The sequence below is a fragment of the Podarcis vaucheri genome (assembly GCF_965113315.1).
Source record: "Podarcis vaucheri genome assembly, chromosome: 9".
NCBI lineage: Eukaryota > Metazoa > Chordata > Lepidosauria > Squamata > Lacertidae > Podarcis > Podarcis vaucheri.
The window spans coordinates 3,149,585-3,168,686 of NC_138767.1; the positions used below are offsets into that span (position 1 = coordinate 3,149,585).

The window sequence follows — 19,102 nt, forward strand, 5'->3', positions numbered from 1 at the left end:
CCCCTAAAAAACCTCAAATACTTTCTGTTAGGAATTCTAGGCGCCAAAATCCCAAAGGAGCAGAAAAGACAATGTACATGACCATGGCTGCGAGGAAGTTATTGGCCCAGAGATGGAAAGAAGATGAAGTCCCTGCCAGAGAAGAATGGCAAATAAAGCTGGTGGATTATGCCAAAATGGCAAAAATGAATTAGAAATCAGGAAAATTTTAAGGAATGGGGAAAGTTTATAATCTATTTTTAAAACCACTGTAAACAGCTAAAATTCTTAGTGTGGTTGGAATACCACTTGTAGGTTAATGGTGCAAAATATGAGCAGGCCAGGGCTGAACTGATACTACCCTTGCTGGTACCTTTCCCGGGAAAATCAGAAGCTCACTATGTCAGGTTCCTACTGGAAGACTGGACAAAAGTTAGAACATTAGCAGTGGCAAAGTTTTTATCGGTGGTTGCAAGAACAAATGAGCCCTATATTCTAAACAAAATGCTTGATTAACCTGGAGGTAGGCTGTATGAACTGTGTATTGATTTGTAATGATTTGTTGGGTCTCTGGACCGTAATAAAGATTGTTGTTGTTGTTGTTTTTATATTGTACGTTGATATTTGATTGTAAAATTTTACCGTATTTTTCGCTCTATAACACACACTCGACCATAACACGCACATAGTTTTTAGAGGAGGAAAATCCGTAGGCATGCCACCCTTAGGCATTCCCTCCATAACACGCACAGACATTTCCCCTTACTTTTTAGGTGGAAAAAAGTGAGTGTTATGGTGCAAAAAATACGGTAATTTGAAAAACGAAATAAATTAATAATAATAAAAAGACTTTAGAGACCACAAGTTGGACCTGGAATAGAAGGAGACAGAACCTGTGCATTTCCCGTGCATCCCTCTACTTTATGAGAAACCTCATCCCATATGACTGTGCAGTATACAGACCATCAGTTATAGCTGCCGATAGTGTTGCAGGATTTGCGGGCGCTGGCTGCTCCATCCTCTCAGTTGTGTTTAGGAAACAACAAGCTAGAATAAGACAACAACAAATGGAGAATAAGATTATGAGCACATTAGGTAGAAAGTGGCATCAGTATTAGACCATCCTTTCCCGTAAAGACATTGTTGAGTCCAATATACAGTATTTTTCACTCTATAAATCCAACTGAATCTAGCAAGACTTTGGAGACCATGAGTTGGACCTGGAAAAGAAGTAGAGGGGAAGCTGTTACACAGGCTCTCCAAGTGTGCCATTTTGTTTTCTTTTTGCAAAGACCAAGCTTGACATCTGATGCTGTGGCTAAAAGAAAGAAAGAAGGCGGCTGTTGTCTAATCCGGTTTCAAAGCCATCTGAACTAGCAGCCCTTGATATGCTAGTAAATGGGTTATCCGAAGCCTTATATTTTCTGGATCATGATCTGGATCTGGATAAATAAACTGGGCCCATGAATCAGAGCAGGGCACCTGTATTGCCAGGGAATAAAACAGAATGTGGTGCTCCTGGTTTGCAATGTAGCTGGAGCTTTAATATAAGGAATCTGGCTGTTTGAGAAGTGAAAGGAACATCATGGCTTGGCCAGCTATCAAACACTTGACTGCATGGGGGAAGGAAGAAGGAAGCAGTTGTCTGGGAACAAGGAAAGTAACCTTACTTTGACTGAACCGCAGAGATAAAGAATGCAAATGAAGGCTCACGCCCACATGTGTCGACTCCCAGGCCAGATCAAAGGATGGGAACGGAATTACCGTATTTTTTGCACCATAACACTCACTTTTTTCCTCCTAGAAAGTAAGGGGAAATTTCTGTGCGTGTTATGGAGGAAATGCCTACGGGTGGCATGCCTACGGATTTTCCTCCTCTAAAAACTACGTGCGTGTTATGGTCGGGTGCGTGTTATAGAGCGAAAAATACGGTACATCATGAATTACATCTGTTGCCAGCTTGGCATGAGACCTACGCTACAGACTACCATATTTTTCCGTCTATAAGATGCCCCCATGTATAAGACACCCCCTATTTTGGGGGACTCCAAATTAACAAAACACCCCTCAGTACAACCCATGTATAAAACGAGCCCCAATTTCAAACCTAAATTTTTAGACAAAAAAACCCTAGTCTTATACAAGGAAAAATACGACATATAAGGGCCAGAAGCTGAAGGAGACAGGGAGATCTTGATACATTGTTCTATGCGCCATTCCAGAATGTGAAGAGAATGACCATCTATCAGTCTGAAATATCCCAGATAAGCCTTCCAGATCTCCATCGGCTGGAGAGACATGAAGAACTAAACCTATTCTATCTGTTTTGTTGTTGTTGTTGCCTGAGATATTTTGCTTATTGGTTATATTGCTAGCTTTGTAGTTTATTCCAGTTGCTGTTGGCTTTATATTAGACTGCATTCCAGGTTGCTGATCAATTTCTTTCCTGATGTTTACCAATTAATAAGAGTTTGTCTCTACCTAAGAGTCTCTGTCCAGTGGAATCCAAATAACCTCTTGCTTGCCTGGTGGTTGCTATTGGCCAAATACCCAGTAATACAGTGATACAACTGGTAATACAGCATCTGTACACAGCCCTCAAATGTTCCACCACTCAGTTTCATTGGATGACCCTGAGTTCTAGTATTCAAAAGAGAAAGACCACCTGTAGTTTATAAAAGCTCCTTATCATTTAGCCTCTTAGTGACCTTTCGGCCCTGGAATGAGACCCTGCAAATATCATAGCTTGTAAGGAAAGTGTTCCACCCATCAGACCTCTTTCTGTTTGGATATCTTAGTGTTGCCATGGAACAATCTTTTCTCTAATTTCTTCTTAAGGTTGTTTCATCCTCCCATGGCTAACAACCACCTCCCTTGTGATGTCAGGCATTCCAGAACTCCTCCCATTTAGGCTATACCATTTCCTGATTGGCTGCTGATCATATCCAATCAGCATTCCACATAAAGCATAAATCCAGGGAAATGTTGGTTTCAGATTTATTATACTAATTAATTTTTCAAAAGTTATTAGTTTTATTTTTTATTTAGGCTGGGTACATACTTTACCTTCAGAGCATATCCCCCAGAAGAATCCTTACTCCTCATAAACTCTGCTAGTAATATTGGAAAGCTTTCTATCTCAACACTTGTACCAGGAAATATGGCAAAGTGCATTAGTGTAAATCTTCATTTGAAAAGTTAAAGCACAAAGACAAGGAACAGAAACATTCAAATTTCAACATTTTTGGTCTACATTTAATAAATGTGTCATCATCAAAACATACATGCCACCAGTGCTATTTTTCCAGAAAAAAAGGGTACCAGAACTGACCATGAACACCTCCCTTGCTCTCTCACAATGGTGTCCACCTGAGAGGTGTCAGAACTGAGTTCAAGTGAGTTCCAAATGGAAAAAAGCCCTGCATGCAACTTCAACCCATGGCAACTCATCAAGAACTGTACTTGGAAAGAAAGATAGATCTGCACAAACTCTGAATTGGACTCTGATAAGCTTCATATGCTAGAAACCCCTCATAACTATGTACACAGAAACATGAAACAAAAGATTGAGGCCGACTGTGCTCCTGCCTTCTCTTGGTTCCCATGTCAGGTCCAAGGGAGCCAGTAGAGAGAGAGATGGTTCTGGCAGGGTTGTGGGATGGGGGCACATTGGACTTGCCTTGCACATGCACACTCTCTGGCTGGGAAGGAAAGCTCCCAGGCTCACCACTTCCTGGGACACAGGTGTTCTATGTCACACTCCTGGAGAGGGAGTTCCCAAGCACAAATATGCTCCTTTGGGGCTTGTCTTGGTACCAAAGGAAGAAAAGACACCCCCCCCCCCAAATTTTGGCAAATTCTAAAAATCCTCAAGGATGGGGAAGTAGACCCTGAAAAAGGAGATGTGTCTGGGAAAACCCAGATGTATGGCAACCCTACCACAGGGTGGAGCCCAAGTCTATGTTCAAAGATAGTAGGGCTAAGGCAGGATTTGGAGAAAGATGGAACATCCTCTATAGAAGTGCCTTTGCCTATTTGGATGGTCTATTTCATGTATGCATAAAAACAATTCTATTAATTCCCCCCCCCCAGTTTTCACATAATGCATGTTAAGAACATCATATGTTACCATTCTTATTTTTCTGTGGCTTCCCATATTGCTTGATAAGACGTTATATCTTCACTCTTTGAACTGCTCATTTGTTTCTAACATTACACTAAGTATAAAATATAAACCTGAAGCTAACACATTCTTGTTCTTCTGTTGCTCAAAATAATTTCATTCTGAATTGAAAGCTCAGTCCTTGAGGGAACTCCCAACACGCTGGGTTTTCTCAAAGCATCTGCTAGGAATTTGTAGTCTTTCCTTTTATTTAGGAGTCTAGTTGGGATTTCCTTCACTTGTAATCCTTTGTAATCCTTTGGATGTCAGTCTGTAGGTTGTTCTGAGTTTGCAAAATCTTGCCCTGTATGGTTCTTGTAGAGAATTGAACTAAGCAGTCTCCTGGAACTTTCCTTGCTCTTGCAGATGGTGATTTAGTGCTGTGTGCCCACTCAATTTGTTTCTCCATCACATCTTCCTTGGTATCCAGAAATTTCTCCAATTCTTTAATCAGCAGTTGTTGTTGTTGTTGTTGTTGTTGTTGTTGTTGTTGTTGTTTTAAATTATTTTTATTGATTTTTGTTTAAATGACCAAAAGAAAACAAATCAACAATATCAAAAAACATCCATACACAACATAAAAGTAAAATAAATTTTCATTACAATTCTTTGTCTCCTTCTTTAAATCTTTCCTCTACGTACCTATTGACCTCCTTCCCTAGTACAAGAATACTTGGCTAGTTTAGATGTATTCAAGTCTCCAGGGCCAAATGAACTGCATCCAAGAGTATTAAAAGAACTGGCAGATGTGATCTCAGAACCACTGGCAGTCATCTTTGAGAATTCCTGGAGAACCGGTGAAGTCCTGGCAGACTGGAGGAGGGCAAATGTTGTCCCTATTTTCAAAAAGGGGAAAGATTAAAAAAGGATGTGTAAAAAAATGGAAAAGGGGGGAAACCACCAAAGAGGAATTCAAACAAATAGCCAGCACATGTAGACACAAAGTCAGAAAAGCTGAAGCGCAGAATGAACTCAGGCTTGCTAGAGAGGTTAAAAGCAACAAAAAAGGCTTTTATGGGTATGTCCGTAGCAAAAGGAAGAACAAAGAAACAGTGGGGTCACATAGAGGGGAAGATGGTGAAATGCAAACAGGGGACACAGAAAGGGCTGAACTCCTCAATGCCTTCTTTGCCGCAGTCTTCTCTGATAAAGAAAACAATGCCCGACCTGAAGAATTTGGAGCAAATGATTCAGCAGAGGAAACACAGCCCAGAATAACTAAGGAGATAGTACAAGAATACTTGGCTAGTTTAGATGTATTCAAGTCTCCAGGGCCAGATGAACTGCATCCAAGAGTATTAAAAGAACTGGCAGATGCGATCTCAGAACCACTGGCAGTCATCTTTGAGAATTCCTGGAGAACAGGCGAAGTCCCGGCAGACTGGAGGAGTGCAAATGTTGTCCCTATTTTCAAAAAGGGGGAAAGAGAGGACCCAAATAATTACCGCCCAGTCAGTCTGACATCAATACCAGGGAAGATTCTGGAGCAGATCATTAAGCAAACAGTCTGTGAGCACCTAGAAAGGAATGCTGTGATCACCAATAGTCAGCATGGATTTCTGAAAAATAAGTCATGTCAGACTAACCTGATCTCGTTTTTTGACAGAATTACAAGCCTGGTAGATGAAGGGAACGCAGTGGATGTAGCCTACCTTGATTTCAGCAAGGCATTTGACAAGGTGCCCCATGATATTCTTGTAAAGAAGCTGGTAAAATGCGGTCTTGACTATGCTACCACTCAGTGGATTTGTAACTGGCTGACTGACCGAACCCAAAGGGTTCTCATCAATGGTTCCTCTTCATCCTGGAGAAGCTGGTTTCTTTGTTCTGTCTGACTTTCGGTTTTGTCCAGCGTGGAGGATGTTTTCATGCCAGACACTGGCTGATTTAGTACTGCTGTAAATGGTGAAGGGTGGAGGTCCTGCAGGCTTCTGTTGCACATTTCTGCTCCTTCAGACCTCTGAGCACAGCAGAGTAAAACACAGCAAAGTGACTTTCTGTGCGTGCAAAGTGTGCGTAAATCAGAGACTGCACTCAGCTTCTCTTCTACTCTAGAAGTATTTATTTACAGCTGTCTGTACCTAAAAGGGTCAGGAGAGTCACAAGAACTGGTTTTGGTTTTTGTGGATGACATAATTCATGTCTCAAGGGCAGACAATCAGGTGCAGACTTTGCCAAAGAGCTTGGAAAATGTTTCCAACTCAAGAACCTGGGTTCAGTGAGTTTACCTAGGGGTACAGATAGACAGGTCTGAAGATGGAAGCTTCTTGCTCAGTCAGAAAGGCAAGATTGAGCAGTTGCTTGAGAAGTTCAGAATGTCTGATTGTGCAGGGGTTAGAACACCCATGGAGACAAGCTACATGAAAGACAGTCAGCTAGCGGAATGCACTGAGTTTGAGAAAGTTGAGAACTTTCAGTCAGCTCTGGGTAGTCTGCTGTATCTTTCCCAGTGGAGCAGGCTGGACATTGCTTTTGCTACCAATGCTCAGCAGGGAAGCTACAAGTCCAAGTGTGCAAGCCTGGAATGGTATTAAACGGGTCCTGCGTCACCTGCAAGATACCAAAGACTTTTGCCTTAAGCTGTCAGCTACAGGTGACGCCAAGCTCATGTGCTGTTCAGATAGCAACTGGGCGAATCTGGATGACAGGAAGTCTGTATCTGGGATGGTCATAAAGTCCGGGGAATATCTCGTTGGGAGGAAGTCCTGGAAGCAGAGTCTCATTGCGCTGTCCTCTACTGAAGCTGAGTTCAGCGCAATGTCAGGGCTGTGCTGGGAACATGAGTTCTACAGATGTCTGGTTCAGGAAATCTGCGGGGAGTGTTGCTTGCCCATCACTGTTTGGGAGGACAATCAACCCTGTCTGAAGTCGGCAGAGTCTGGGCAGTTTAAGGCCAGAACCAAACTGTGAGGAGAATCAGAACTTACAGGGTTAAACAGTTTTGTGTGAAGTCTCACATTCTGAGGGTTTTGTTCACATACAGGAATCTTTCTTTGTGTGTGAGTCACTTTCGCTTTTAGCTGTTGAGCCGGAGAGGATGTCCGCTAGTCCTCCGGGCTGATTTATGATGTTTTTCTGTACCTAATTAAAGCCTTCTTAGATAGCAAGAAGCCTGCGAACAGACTTTGATTTTTCTTTTCTTTTTTAAATGATATTTATTAAGTTTTCAAAGGGGAAAAAAATACATAAATAAAAAGAATAGAAGAAAAGACAAAAAGAAAAAAAACTTCAAAATACAAAATACAGAAAAAAGATAAAAAACATTTAAAAAGAAAACACATCAATCTTTCCATGTCATATATTCATAACCTTGCTTCCCTGACCTCCTCACACCTCCCTTTTTTGTATTCCAATTCAGTTAGTTAATTCAGCAATTTCTTTCCCTCTATTTTTATCTTAATCCTTTAACTTAATATAATATAACTTTGAGTTCTCACCTGTTAATAATACATTTTTCATACACCTTTATAACATTGCTGCTTAAACCATTTAACTTCATTCTGACATCATTCTAACATTCATTAATTTTGCAATATTTCTGTAAATAGTCTTTAAATTTCTTCCAATCTTCTTCCACTGACTCTTCTCCCTGGTCTCGGATTCTGCCAGTCATTTCCGCCAGTTCCATGTAGTCCATCACCTTCATCTGCCATTCTTCCAGGGTGGGTAGATCTTGCGTCTTCCAATACTTTGCAATAAGTATTCTTGCTGCTGTTGTGGCATACATAAAGAAAGTTCTGTCCTTCTTTGGCACCATTTGGCCGACCATGCCCAGGAAAAAGGCCTCTGGTTTCTTCAAAAAGGTATATTTAAATACCCTTTTCAGTTCATTATATATCATTTCCCAGAAAGCCTTAATCCTTGGGCACGTCCACCAAAGGTGAAAGAATGTACCTTTGTTTTCTTTACATTTCCAACATTTATTATCGGGCAAATGATAGATTTTTGCAAGCTTGACTGGTGTCATGTACCACCTGTATATCATTTTCATAATATTCTCTCTTAAGGCACTGCATGCCGTAAACTTCATACCTGTGGTCCATAATTGTTCCCAGTCAGCCATCATTATGTTATGTCCAACATCTTGTGACCATTTAATCAAAGCAGATTTCACCGTTTCATCCTGAGTATTCCATTTCAACAGCAAGTTATACATCTTTGACAAAATCTTAGTTTTGGGTTCTAGCAGTTCTGTTTCTAATTTTGATTTTTCCACCTGGAAGCCAATTTTCTTGTCCAAATTGTATGCCTCCATTATCTGATAATAATGAAGCCAGACTCGCACTTTGTTTTTTAATTTCTCAAAACTCTGCAACTTCAGTCTATCTCCCTCTTGTTCCAAAATTTCCCAATATTTCGGCGAGCTGACCTCCATATTGAGCTTTTTCTGATCTTTCGCTTCCATCGGTGACAGCCACCTTGGGGTTTTGTTTTCCAGTAAGTCCTTATATCTTATCCAGACATTAAACAGTGCTTTCCTGACAATATGGCTTTTAAATGCTTTATGTGCTTTGACCTTGTCATACCACAAATATGCATGCCATCCAAATACATTATTAAAACCTTCTAAATCCACAATGTCTGTGTTTTCAAGAAGCAGCCATTCTTTCAACCAGCAAAAAGCTGCTGATTCATAATAAAGTTTAAGGTCTGGCAGGGCAAATCCACCTCTTTCCTTTGCATCTGTTAGTATTTTAAATTTTATTCTAGGCTTCTTGCCCTGCCAGACAAATCTAGAGATATCTCTCTGCCACTTCCTGAAACAGTCCATTTTGTCCAAAATTTGCAAAGTTTGAAACACAAATAACATTCTAGGCAATACATTCATTTTTATCGCAGCAATACGGCCTAGCAGTGAAAGCTTCAAATTTGACCAAATTTCTAAATCTTTTTTCACTTCAGCCCAACATTTTTCGTAATTGTCTTTGAATAGGTTCCCATTTTTTGCTGTCATGTTAATCCCCAGGTATTTCACTTTCTTAACCACTGTTAAACCTGTCTCATTCTGAAACCTCTCTCTCTCAATCGGTGTTAGATTTTTCTCTAAAACCTTAGTTTTTAACTTATTCAGTTTAAATCCTGCAGCCTGACCAAATTCTTGAATCAGTTCCAAAACCCTTTTAGTACTAGATTCTGGCTCCTGTAACGTCAATACTAAATCATCTGCAAATGCTCTCAACTTGTACTGTTTAGCTCCAACTTGTACACCTTTAACCAACCGGTCCCTTCTAATCATATTCAACAGGACCTCCAGGACCGATATAAAAAGCAATGGGGAGATTGGGCCACCTTGTCATGTCCCTTTTTCTATCTTAAATTCTTCCGTCACCACGTTATTTACAATTAATTTAGCCTTTTGTTCTGAATAAATTGCACTTATAGCGTTTTCAAAGCCTTGGCCTACCCCCATCCCCTGTAGGTTCTTCTTCATAAAACTCCAAGAAATATTGTCAAAGGCTTTCTCCGCGTCCACAAATATCAAAACTGCCTTAGTATTTATATTCACTTGTAATTTTTCTAAAATGTTGATTATATTTCTCACATTATCAGACAATGTCTACCTGGGAGAAAGCCTGCTTGGTCTTTATGGATCTCTTCCATTAACACTTTTTTTAGTCTTTTAGCCAAAATGTCTGCAAAGATTTTGTAATCCACATTGAGCAATGATATGGGGCGGTAGTTCTTAAGCTGCATCTTTTCAGTCTCTGTTTTCAGTACAAGTGTAATATACGCTTCTTTCCACGACTCTGGTGCCCTTTTCCCACCCATTATTTCATTACAGACTTCCTTCAAAGGTTGTACTAACCATTCTTTTAAGGATCTGTAATATTTAGAAGTCAGTCCATCCGGTCCTGGAGATTTACCTAGTTGCATATTCTGAATGGCACCTTCTATCTCCTGTTCAGTTATTTTATAGTTCAGCATTATTTATTTTCCTGGGAGATTTTTTGTAATCCATTTGTTTTCAAAAATTGATCTAAATCAATTTCTTTCTGTGGTCCTTGTGTATATAATTGTTTAAAGTACCTCTGGAAACAGTTTCTAATCTCAGCTGGGTTCTGTATGTTCCTTCCTTCCACTGCTGCCGCTCTGCCGTGAGTTTATGGGGAGGACTGCTCCCCCCTGCAAGCCCATTCTCCACCTTGGGCCGTGGGGCGGGCCCCATACTCCACCACAGCATATAAGGCTCCAAGGAGGCCTCAGGACACCGCTGCTGCCGCTCTGCCTATGAGTCTTGGGGAGGACCGCTCCCCCTTGAAGCCCATTTTCCACCTTGGGCCTGGGGGCGAGCCCCATACTCACCTCCACAGCTTATGGGGCTCCAGGGAGGCCTCGGGTGTGTGGGGTGAGGTGGGTGTTTAGTTGAGTGTGGGAATTTGTTTAATTTAATTACCGTATTTTTCGCTCTATAAGATGCACCAAACCACAAGACGCACCTAGTTTTTGGAGTAGGAAAACAAGAAAAAAAATATTCTGAATCTCAGAAGCCAGAACAGCAAGAGGGATCGCTACGCAGTGATAACAGCAATCCCTCTTGCTGTTCTGGCTTCTGGAATAGCTGCGCAGCCTGCATTCGCTCCATAAGACGCACACACATTTCCCATTACTTTTTAGGAAGGAAAAAGTGAGCCTTATAGAGCAAAAAATATGGTATGTTGTGTTTGTAACTTTGTTTTTTGTTTTTATAGTTTTATTGTTCTGTTAGTTTGTTTTTTATTTAGGCTTTAATTTAATTTGATTTTAAGGGGAGGGGTCAGGGCTGCCGGGGAGTGGGTCCCAGCCCACAAAATGGCTGGGGCATGTTCCACAGGGGGGGATGCACTCGGACAACCGATCTCAGTGATCACGGGTAGGAGGAGGAGTTACGCTAAGACCAGACCATGTCATTACCGAGGAAGCAGGCTTAGTCGTTGTTTGAGGACTATCCCTGCCTCCAGGTCTGGTCCTGACCGGAAGGATACTGGAATCAACAAGGGAAACCCACATGACCTGAAAGTGTTGCTGTGCAATGCAAGGTCAATGATGAATAAAACCTTTGCCATCCACGACCTGATTGTGGATGGAGGATTTGACCTGGCATGTGTGACAGAGACCTGGTTGGATGAAGCAGATGGGCCCGTCCTTGCCGCTGCTTGTCCACCAGGTTTCTCTTACGCACAGCAACCCAGGCCTTGTGGGCGGGGAGGGGGGGTTGCAGTGATTTTTAGGAAGTCATTAGTTTGCACCAGGCATCCTATTGGAAAGACCCAGTTCTCTGAGTGCATGTTCTGGAAGTTGGGCAATAGGGGCATTTGTAACCGTATTTAATTTTTGTCTTTTTTCATTTGCCAAGCCAACAATTTCCCACATTTATTAGCCGACTCAAATGTCTTTTGTCTCATTTGTTTGATTTTCCATTCTATCTCCTGATTCATCATTTTCATGTATTGTACTTGGTGTAACTTTATTTCTCTCAAAATCTCTTGCGACTTTGGTTTTGCTCTCAATTTCTTTTCACTTTCTTTTATTTTCTCCAATATCTTATCCTTCTTCTCATTTTGGATTCTCTTCTTTAATACGTTCTGTTGTATCAAGAAACCTCTCATAACAGCTTTGCTTGCGTCCCAGATTACTCTTTTTTCCACATCGGTATTCATATTTATCTCAAAATAATCTCTCAAGATTTTTTGGGCCTTCTTAATCACTTCTTCATCTCTGAGTAAGGTGTCATTCATCCTCCATCTGAAGGAGCCAGTTGGTGTTAGTTTCATCTCCATCTTCACAGCATTGTGGTCAGAGCAAGTTTTTGGGCAAATTTCCACTTTTCTTGTCTTTGGAGCCATTCCTCTAGTTACCCATATTTGGTCAATTCTTGTCCATGTCAATTTGGCTTCAGAGAAGAAGGTACCCTCTCTGGCCAAGGGATTCTTTGTTCTCCAGATATCAACTAAGTCCAAGTTGTCTGTCATCTCAAAAAAGGTTTTCGGTAGTCTGCCATCTTTAGTGACTACCTGTCTTTGTGCCTTGTCCATATGTGTAGATACCACTCCGTTCATGTCTCCCATCAAAATCACATTATAATCCGAATAGTCCATCAAGGTCTCATGCAACTTTTTAAAGAATTCAGATTTCCCCTCATTTGGTGCATAAACTCCTACTATCAAAAATTTCTCTCCTTGTGTTTGAATTTCAATTGCCACAAATCTTCCTTGATCATCTTTGAAGATAAATTTCGGTAATAGTCTCTCCTTTGCATAAATCACTACCCCTCTTTTTTTAACCTTGTCCGAAGAAATAAACTCCTGGCCCAGTCTTTTGTTGATCAATACTTTCCTGTGTAGCCTTGTTACATGTGTTTCCTGTAAACAAATCAAGTCCAATTGTTCCTTTTTTAATAAATGAAACACAGTTTTCCTTTTCTGAGGGGAGTTCAGACCATTACAATTCCAGCTTAATAGTTGCAGAGCCATGATGTAGTTACTTTCCTTCTCCTCCGACTGCACCAAGTGCCTGTTCCTGTTCTGTCGGTGGTATCACCTTCTCCAGGTGGTCTTTTAATTCAGGAGGTAGTCTTGGTATGTCTAAAATTCCTCCTCTTTCTAGTGCTCTTAACTCTTCTCCAGCTTCTTTCTGCAGGTCTTCTCCGTGGTCTCTCAAAAATCTTTCTTTGTCGTCCTCTGATCTTATTTTTATCTTTCTCCCTTTGTAGCTAAAGGATAGGCCTTGGGGGAATTCCCACCTAAAGATAATTCCGTTGCTTCTCAACTGGATGACCAAATCTCGATAATTGGACCTAGGGTCCAGAAGATATTTCGGAATGTCCTTAAATATCTCCACTTTTGACTGATGTATTTCCAAAGTCTTCTGGAAGTGCAAACTCAAGATTTTATCTCTCTCCTCTTTTGTTCAGAGGGTAATCAGACAGTCTGTCACCCTGTTCTTCTTCCCTCCTCTTCCAAGCCTAAAAGCACTCACTATCTTAAAGTTTTCCTTCTCCAAATCTGGGTTCCAAAAGTCTGCAAATTCCTGCGTAAGAAAGTCAGTCAGATTGTCTTTCTCAAGTTCGGGTACAGCCCTGATCCTCAAATTCGTTTGCTTCTCCTTCAATTCAATCATAGACAATATTGACCTGTGGTCTTCAAGTTGTTTGTGTATCGGTGGTATCTTCTCTTCTAGAGCAGTTGCTATTTCCTTTGCTTCTTCAGCTGTCTTTCGGGTCAAGGTAGATTCCTGTAGTAATTTCTCAATAGTTTCTGTATTAGTATTTACCTTCTGTCCCAAATTGTTAATACTTGTGATATTTTGATCAATTTTACCTGATGCTTCAGCTATTTGTTTACTTATTCTTTCCAAAGATTCATTAATTTTACCTAATGCCTGAGCCAAAACATCTTCAGATGCCATTCCTTTGGGTTTAGATTGTACCAATGCAGCTCCTGTTGGTAATCCAGGAGGACCAGATGTTGATGCTCTTCGCTGCAGCCCAACGTCTGGGTGAAATGATCTACCAGACCTCGTTGTTTTTTCCTGAAGCAAATCTATTTTCTCCTTTCCATCTGCCATAACACTCTAGATAAGGCCCAAGGTCAATCCCACGATCAGAATTTGTTTTGAAGTGGAAAATTCCCCTGGCCCAGCTGTTATTGTAACAGTTTCAAACTTCCTCTAGGGGGACACAGTAGCAGTCAGAAGTTGTTGCCCTAAAATAATTAACCTTTTTTCTTTTAATCCCCCAATTCACAAAAAAGACAACAGTTTCAATTTCAGTTGTTTTCCAGTTACTTTAAGACCAGGAGTAGCCACCAGAAATATTGTATCTCACTTGTATCTCACTTGCAGAGTTAGCTGTCAAAGAGGGGTTAGTTAGCTTGTCAGAGTTAGTTAGCTTGTCAGAGTTAGCTGTCAAAGAGGGGGACTTCAATTACCCGGATATTTGTTGGACGTCAAACTCAGCTAAGAGCATAAGGTCAAACAGATTCCTCACTGGCCTTGCAGACAACTTCATTGTCCAGAAAGTGGGAGAAGCAACAAGAGGAACAGCCATTTTAGATCTGGTCCTAACCAATGTTGATGACCTGGTTAGTGGGGTAGATGTGGAAGGATCATTAGGCGTGAGTGATCATGCTCTTCTGAAGTTTACTATACAGCGGAAAGGAGCAGCCAAGCATACTAGGACTCAATTTCTTGACTTTAAGAAAGCCGACTTCATAAAACTTAGGGAAGTGCTGGATGAGATCCCATGGACAGCAATACTAAAAGGAAAGGGAGTTCATGATGGCTGGGAGTTTGTTAAGAGGGAGATAGTAAAAGCACAACGTCAGGCAATACCAATGAGACGGAAACATGGAAGGTGCCTAAAGAAGCCAGGGTGGCTATCTAAAGAACTTTTAACTGAAGTAAGATTAAAAAAGGATGTGTACAAAAAATGGAAAAGGGGGGAAACCACCAAAGAGGAATTCAAACAAATAGCCAGCACGTGTAGACACAAAGTCAGAAAAGCTAAAGCACAGAATGAACTCAGGCTTGCTAGAGAGGTTAAAAGCAACAAAAAAGGCTTTTATGGGTATGTTCGTAGCAAAAGGAAGAACAAAGAAACAGTGGGGTCACTCAGAGGAGAAGATGGTGAAATGCAAACAGGGGACACAGAAAGGGCTGAACTCCTCAATGCCTTCTTTGCCTCAGTCTTCTCTGATAAAGAAAGCAATGCCCGACCTGAAGAATTTGAAGCAAATGATTCAGCAAAGGAAACACAGCCCAGAATAACTAAGGAGATAGTACAAGAATATTTGGCTAGTTTGGATGTATTCAAGTCTCCAGGGCCAGATGAACTGCATCCAAGAGTATTAAAAGAACTGGCAGATGTGATCTCAGAACCACTGGCAGTCATCTTTGAGAATTCCTGGAGAACAGGCGAAGTCCCGGCAGACTGGAGGAGGGCAAATGTTGTCCCTATTTTCAAAAAGGGGAAAAGAGAGGACCCAAATAATTATCGCCCAGTCAGTCTGACATCAATAGCAGGGAAGATTCTGGAACAGATCATTAAGCAAACAGTCTGTGAGCACCTAGAAAGGAATGCTGTGATCACCAATAGTCAGCATGGATTTCTGAAAAATAAGTCATGTCAGACTAACCTGATCTCGTTTTTTGACAGAATTACAAGCCTGGTAGATGAAGGGAACGCAGTGGATGTAGCCTACCTTGATTTCAGCAAGGCATTTGACAAGGTGCCCCATGATATTCTTGTAAAGAAGCTGGTAAAATGCGGTCTTGACTATGCTACCACTCAGTGGATTTGTAACTGGCTGACTGACCGAACCCAAAGGGTGCTCATCAATGGTTCCTCTTCATCCTGGAGAAGAGTGACTAGTGGGGTGCCACAGGGTTCTGTCTTGGGCCCGGTCTTATTCAACATCTTTATCAACGACTTGGATGATGGACTCAAGGGCATCCTGATCAAATTTGCAGATGACACCAAACTGGGAGGGGTGGCTAACACCCCAGAGGACAGGATCACACTTCAAAACGACCTTGACAGATTAGAGAACTGGGCAAAAACAAACAAGATGAATTTTAACAGGGAGAAATGTAAAGTATTGCACTTGGGCAAAAAAAATGAGAGGCACAAATACAAGATGGGGGACACCTGGCTTGAGAGCAGTACATGTGAAAAGGATCTAGGAGTCTTGGTTGACCACAAACTTGACATGAGCCAACAGTGTGACGCGGCAGCTAAAAAAGCCAATGCAATTCTGGGCTGCATCAATAGGAGTATAGCATCTAGATCAAGGGAAGTAATAGTGCCACTGTATTCTGCTCTGGTCAGACCACACCTGGAGTACTGTGTCCAGTTCTGGGCACCACAATTTAAGGACACTGACAAACTGGAACGTGTCCAGAGGAGGGCAACCAAAATGGTCAAAGGCCTGGAAACGATGCCTTATGAGGAACGGCTAAGGGAGCTGGGCATGTTTAGCCTGGAGAAGAGGAGGTTAAGGGGTGATATGATAGCCATGTTCAAATATATAAAAGGATGTCACATAGAGGAGGGAGAAAGGTTGTTTTCTGCTGCTCCAGAGAAGCGGACACGGAGCAATGGATCCAAACTACAAGAAAGAAGATTCCACCTAAACATTAGGAAGAACTTCCTGACAGTAAGAGCTGTTCGACAGTGGAATTTGCTGCCAAGGAGTGTGGTGGAGTCTCCTACTTTGGAGGTCTTTAAGCAGAGGCTTGACAACCATATGTCAGGAGTGCTCTGATGGTGTTTCCTGCTTGGCAGGGGGTTGGACTCGATGGCCCTTGTGGTCTCTTCCAACTCTATGATTCTATGATTCTATGATTCTATGAGTACTTTCACCAACAGCGCGTTCACAGTACGGCATTCTTATTGTTCACTGGCAACCCATTCCCAGGGTTTAAGCAGTGGATTTTAGCTTCCTTTTCTCTCTTTTTGCAGGGAAATACAGTTCACACCTTTCCCCCCTCCTCTCCTGCAATTAAGGGGGGAAATCGCTTGATGTTAGAATTATAGTCCTTTTCAAACGTCTTTCAAGGTTTTCGCTTACAAGTTCATTGCTTTACTCTATTTACAAAGAACAGAAGGCAGACTTCCTGTTTATGCCTCCCCGCTTTGGTATCAAATTACTTCTTTGATCTTTTGTTTCGCAAAATAGCCTACTCACGGATAGTTGTTTTGTAGCCAAATTGTCACAGGAAAAAGGCAGCGCTCTCCGGTAACAGCTGTGCGGCTTCGCTCCACAGAAGAAGCAATTAACTCTCAGCACCGTGCCGCTTCCCCGCTCTGCTCTGGAACCCGTAATCGGGCTCCTTTGCAAGTTGGGGGGCGCAAAAGGTGCCCGCCGAGTCCCACAGTCACAGGCTTCACCCGCCTGTGATTTTTTTGAGGGTCCCCGCTTTGCCGCAGCAGAACAGACCTGATTCCCGCATAGCTGGTCCCTCCGGATCAGAGGGAGTCGGCCATTACCGATGGCGCCACCTCCGGAAGTCCCAGACTTTGATTTATCACCCACACAAGGCACTAACCGCTGCTGCGAAACTCTGCTTGGAGCCAGGAAGAAAGTTTAAGGCTCACATTTGGCACAGGGAACTGTTCCGGACACCATTACATCTGGACATACGTTTCCAGAATGTGTGTCAGAGTGTCCAGACAGGCTTGGTGAAGCTGCAGTACTTCCCAAGCCAGAAGAACCTGGCAGATGGGTTCACAAAACCTTTGAGCTTCCAGTGTCAGGGGGAGTTCTGTGAAGGTTTGGTCTTGGGATAAGGGGTGATACTTACAAGCCCCCAGCAGCGCAGGACGAGAGGGAGTGTGAGGGGAATCAGAGCGTACAGGGTTAACAGCTCAGAGTCCTAGTGTCATCCTGCCTGTTCTGGGGAGGAGATTTCTCCACTTCTGGATCAAGTCCTGTGATTGATTATGCAGGGTGGAGCTTCCTTGCTCCACCCCCAATATTTTATTCAAGTTGGCACCCCTGCCATATGAACGCCATGAAAAGAGCAGCACATGCTGCCAGTGCTGTGCCCACACTTTTTTAAAAAAAGATATTTATTGAGATTTTAAACAGTAAAAGAAACCTTCACACACAAAATAAAGCAGAAAGATACATTAAAATACATTAAAAAGGGAAAAAGAAAAAAACTAAAAAATATAAGAAAAAAAGAGAAAAAAGAGAAGAAGATAAAAGACATAAAAATCAATTTTTTTACTTGTTATTTTCATACCCCTTCTTCCTGACTTCCTCACATCTCCCTTTTTTGTGTTCCTTTTTACACAACCATATTCAGCAAATATCTTACCCTCTTTCAAATCTTGATCTATATTATAGATTTCAACCCAATGTGTCTCCAATTCTTCCTTTTATATCCTTTTGTTTACATTTGACACAATGTAATCTAATTTTTTTTCCACCCTTGTCTTTTGAAACTTTTGTTACCTACTCCTTTTACCTATGTCACTAATGCCACATTGTCTTCATATTTTGCATCATTTTAACATTACAACATTTTAACATTTTAACACTCCGATATTTTACAATGTTTTTGCAAATAGTCTTTAAACTTCTTCCAGTCCTCTTCCACTGACTCTTCTCCCAGGTCTCGAATTCTGCCAGTCATTTCTGCCAATTCCATTTGGTCTATCACTTGCATCTGCCATTCTTCCAGGGTGGGTAAATCTTGTGTCTTCCAGTACTTTGCGATGGGTATTCTTGCTGCTGTTGTCGCATACATAAAAAAGGTTCTGTCCTTCTTTGACACCATTTGGCCGACAATGCCCAAAAGAAAGGCCTCTGGTTTCTTAAGGAAGGTATATTTAAATACCTTTTTCAGTTCATTATAGATCATCTCCCAGAAGGCCTTAACCTTTGGGCATGTCCACCAAAGGTGAAAGAATGTTCCTTCAGTTTCCTTACATTTCCAACATTTATTATCAGGCAAATGATATACTTTTGCAAGCTTGACTGGGGTCATGTACCACCTATATATCATTTTCATAATGTTTTCTTTTAAGGCATTACATGCCGTAAACTTCACACCGGTGGTCCATAACCGTTCCCAGTCAGCAAACATAATATTATAACCAATGTCTTGCGCAGTGCTGTGCCCACACTGGTGTGGACCCCAGTCTTGCCCCCTGCCAAGTTCTGAAGAAATCGAGAGCAGTTCACTGTGTTTGTTGCCCAATGTTAACTCTACATGAGAATAAGGGCATCGGAATTTCCCAGTGATGAAGCCAAAGTTGTATTTGTGATTAGTCTGCTGGAATGAGACACCAGGCGCTGGGTGGCCCCCATGCTCATTGCCTGGCATGCAGGGTTGTCCTTATGTGCCTTGTAAGGTAGTGGCGATGGAGATCAGAAGGGGCAATGGGGCATCAAACACACAGAGTAAGGAAACAAATATTGGTATGTGTCAGGGAACTGCCATCGGAGCCAAGAGTGGAGGTAAGGCTCCCCAACGATG

The 19,102-nt window shown here is 41.8% G+C and overlaps 1 protein-coding gene across 6 annotated transcripts in view; it reads right to left on the reverse strand.

The window, feature by feature from the left end:
* The window catches only part of LOC309540054 (asialoglycoprotein receptor 2-like), a 57,188-nt gene that overhangs the window by 13,513 nt on the left and 24,573 nt on the right, over positions 1-19,102 (reverse strand). Inside the window, exon 1 of one of the 6 annotated variants that reach the window (XM_082236664.1) lies at positions 943-1,026. The exons of the other annotated variants lie outside the window; for them this stretch is intronic. Coding sequence (XP_082092790.1) covers positions 943-997 — 55 coding nt within the window. The 5' untranslated portion in view covers positions 998-1,026. Of the gene's footprint in view, positions 1-942; positions 1,027-19,102 lie in introns of those variants that run through there. 6 annotated transcript variants of the gene reach the window in all.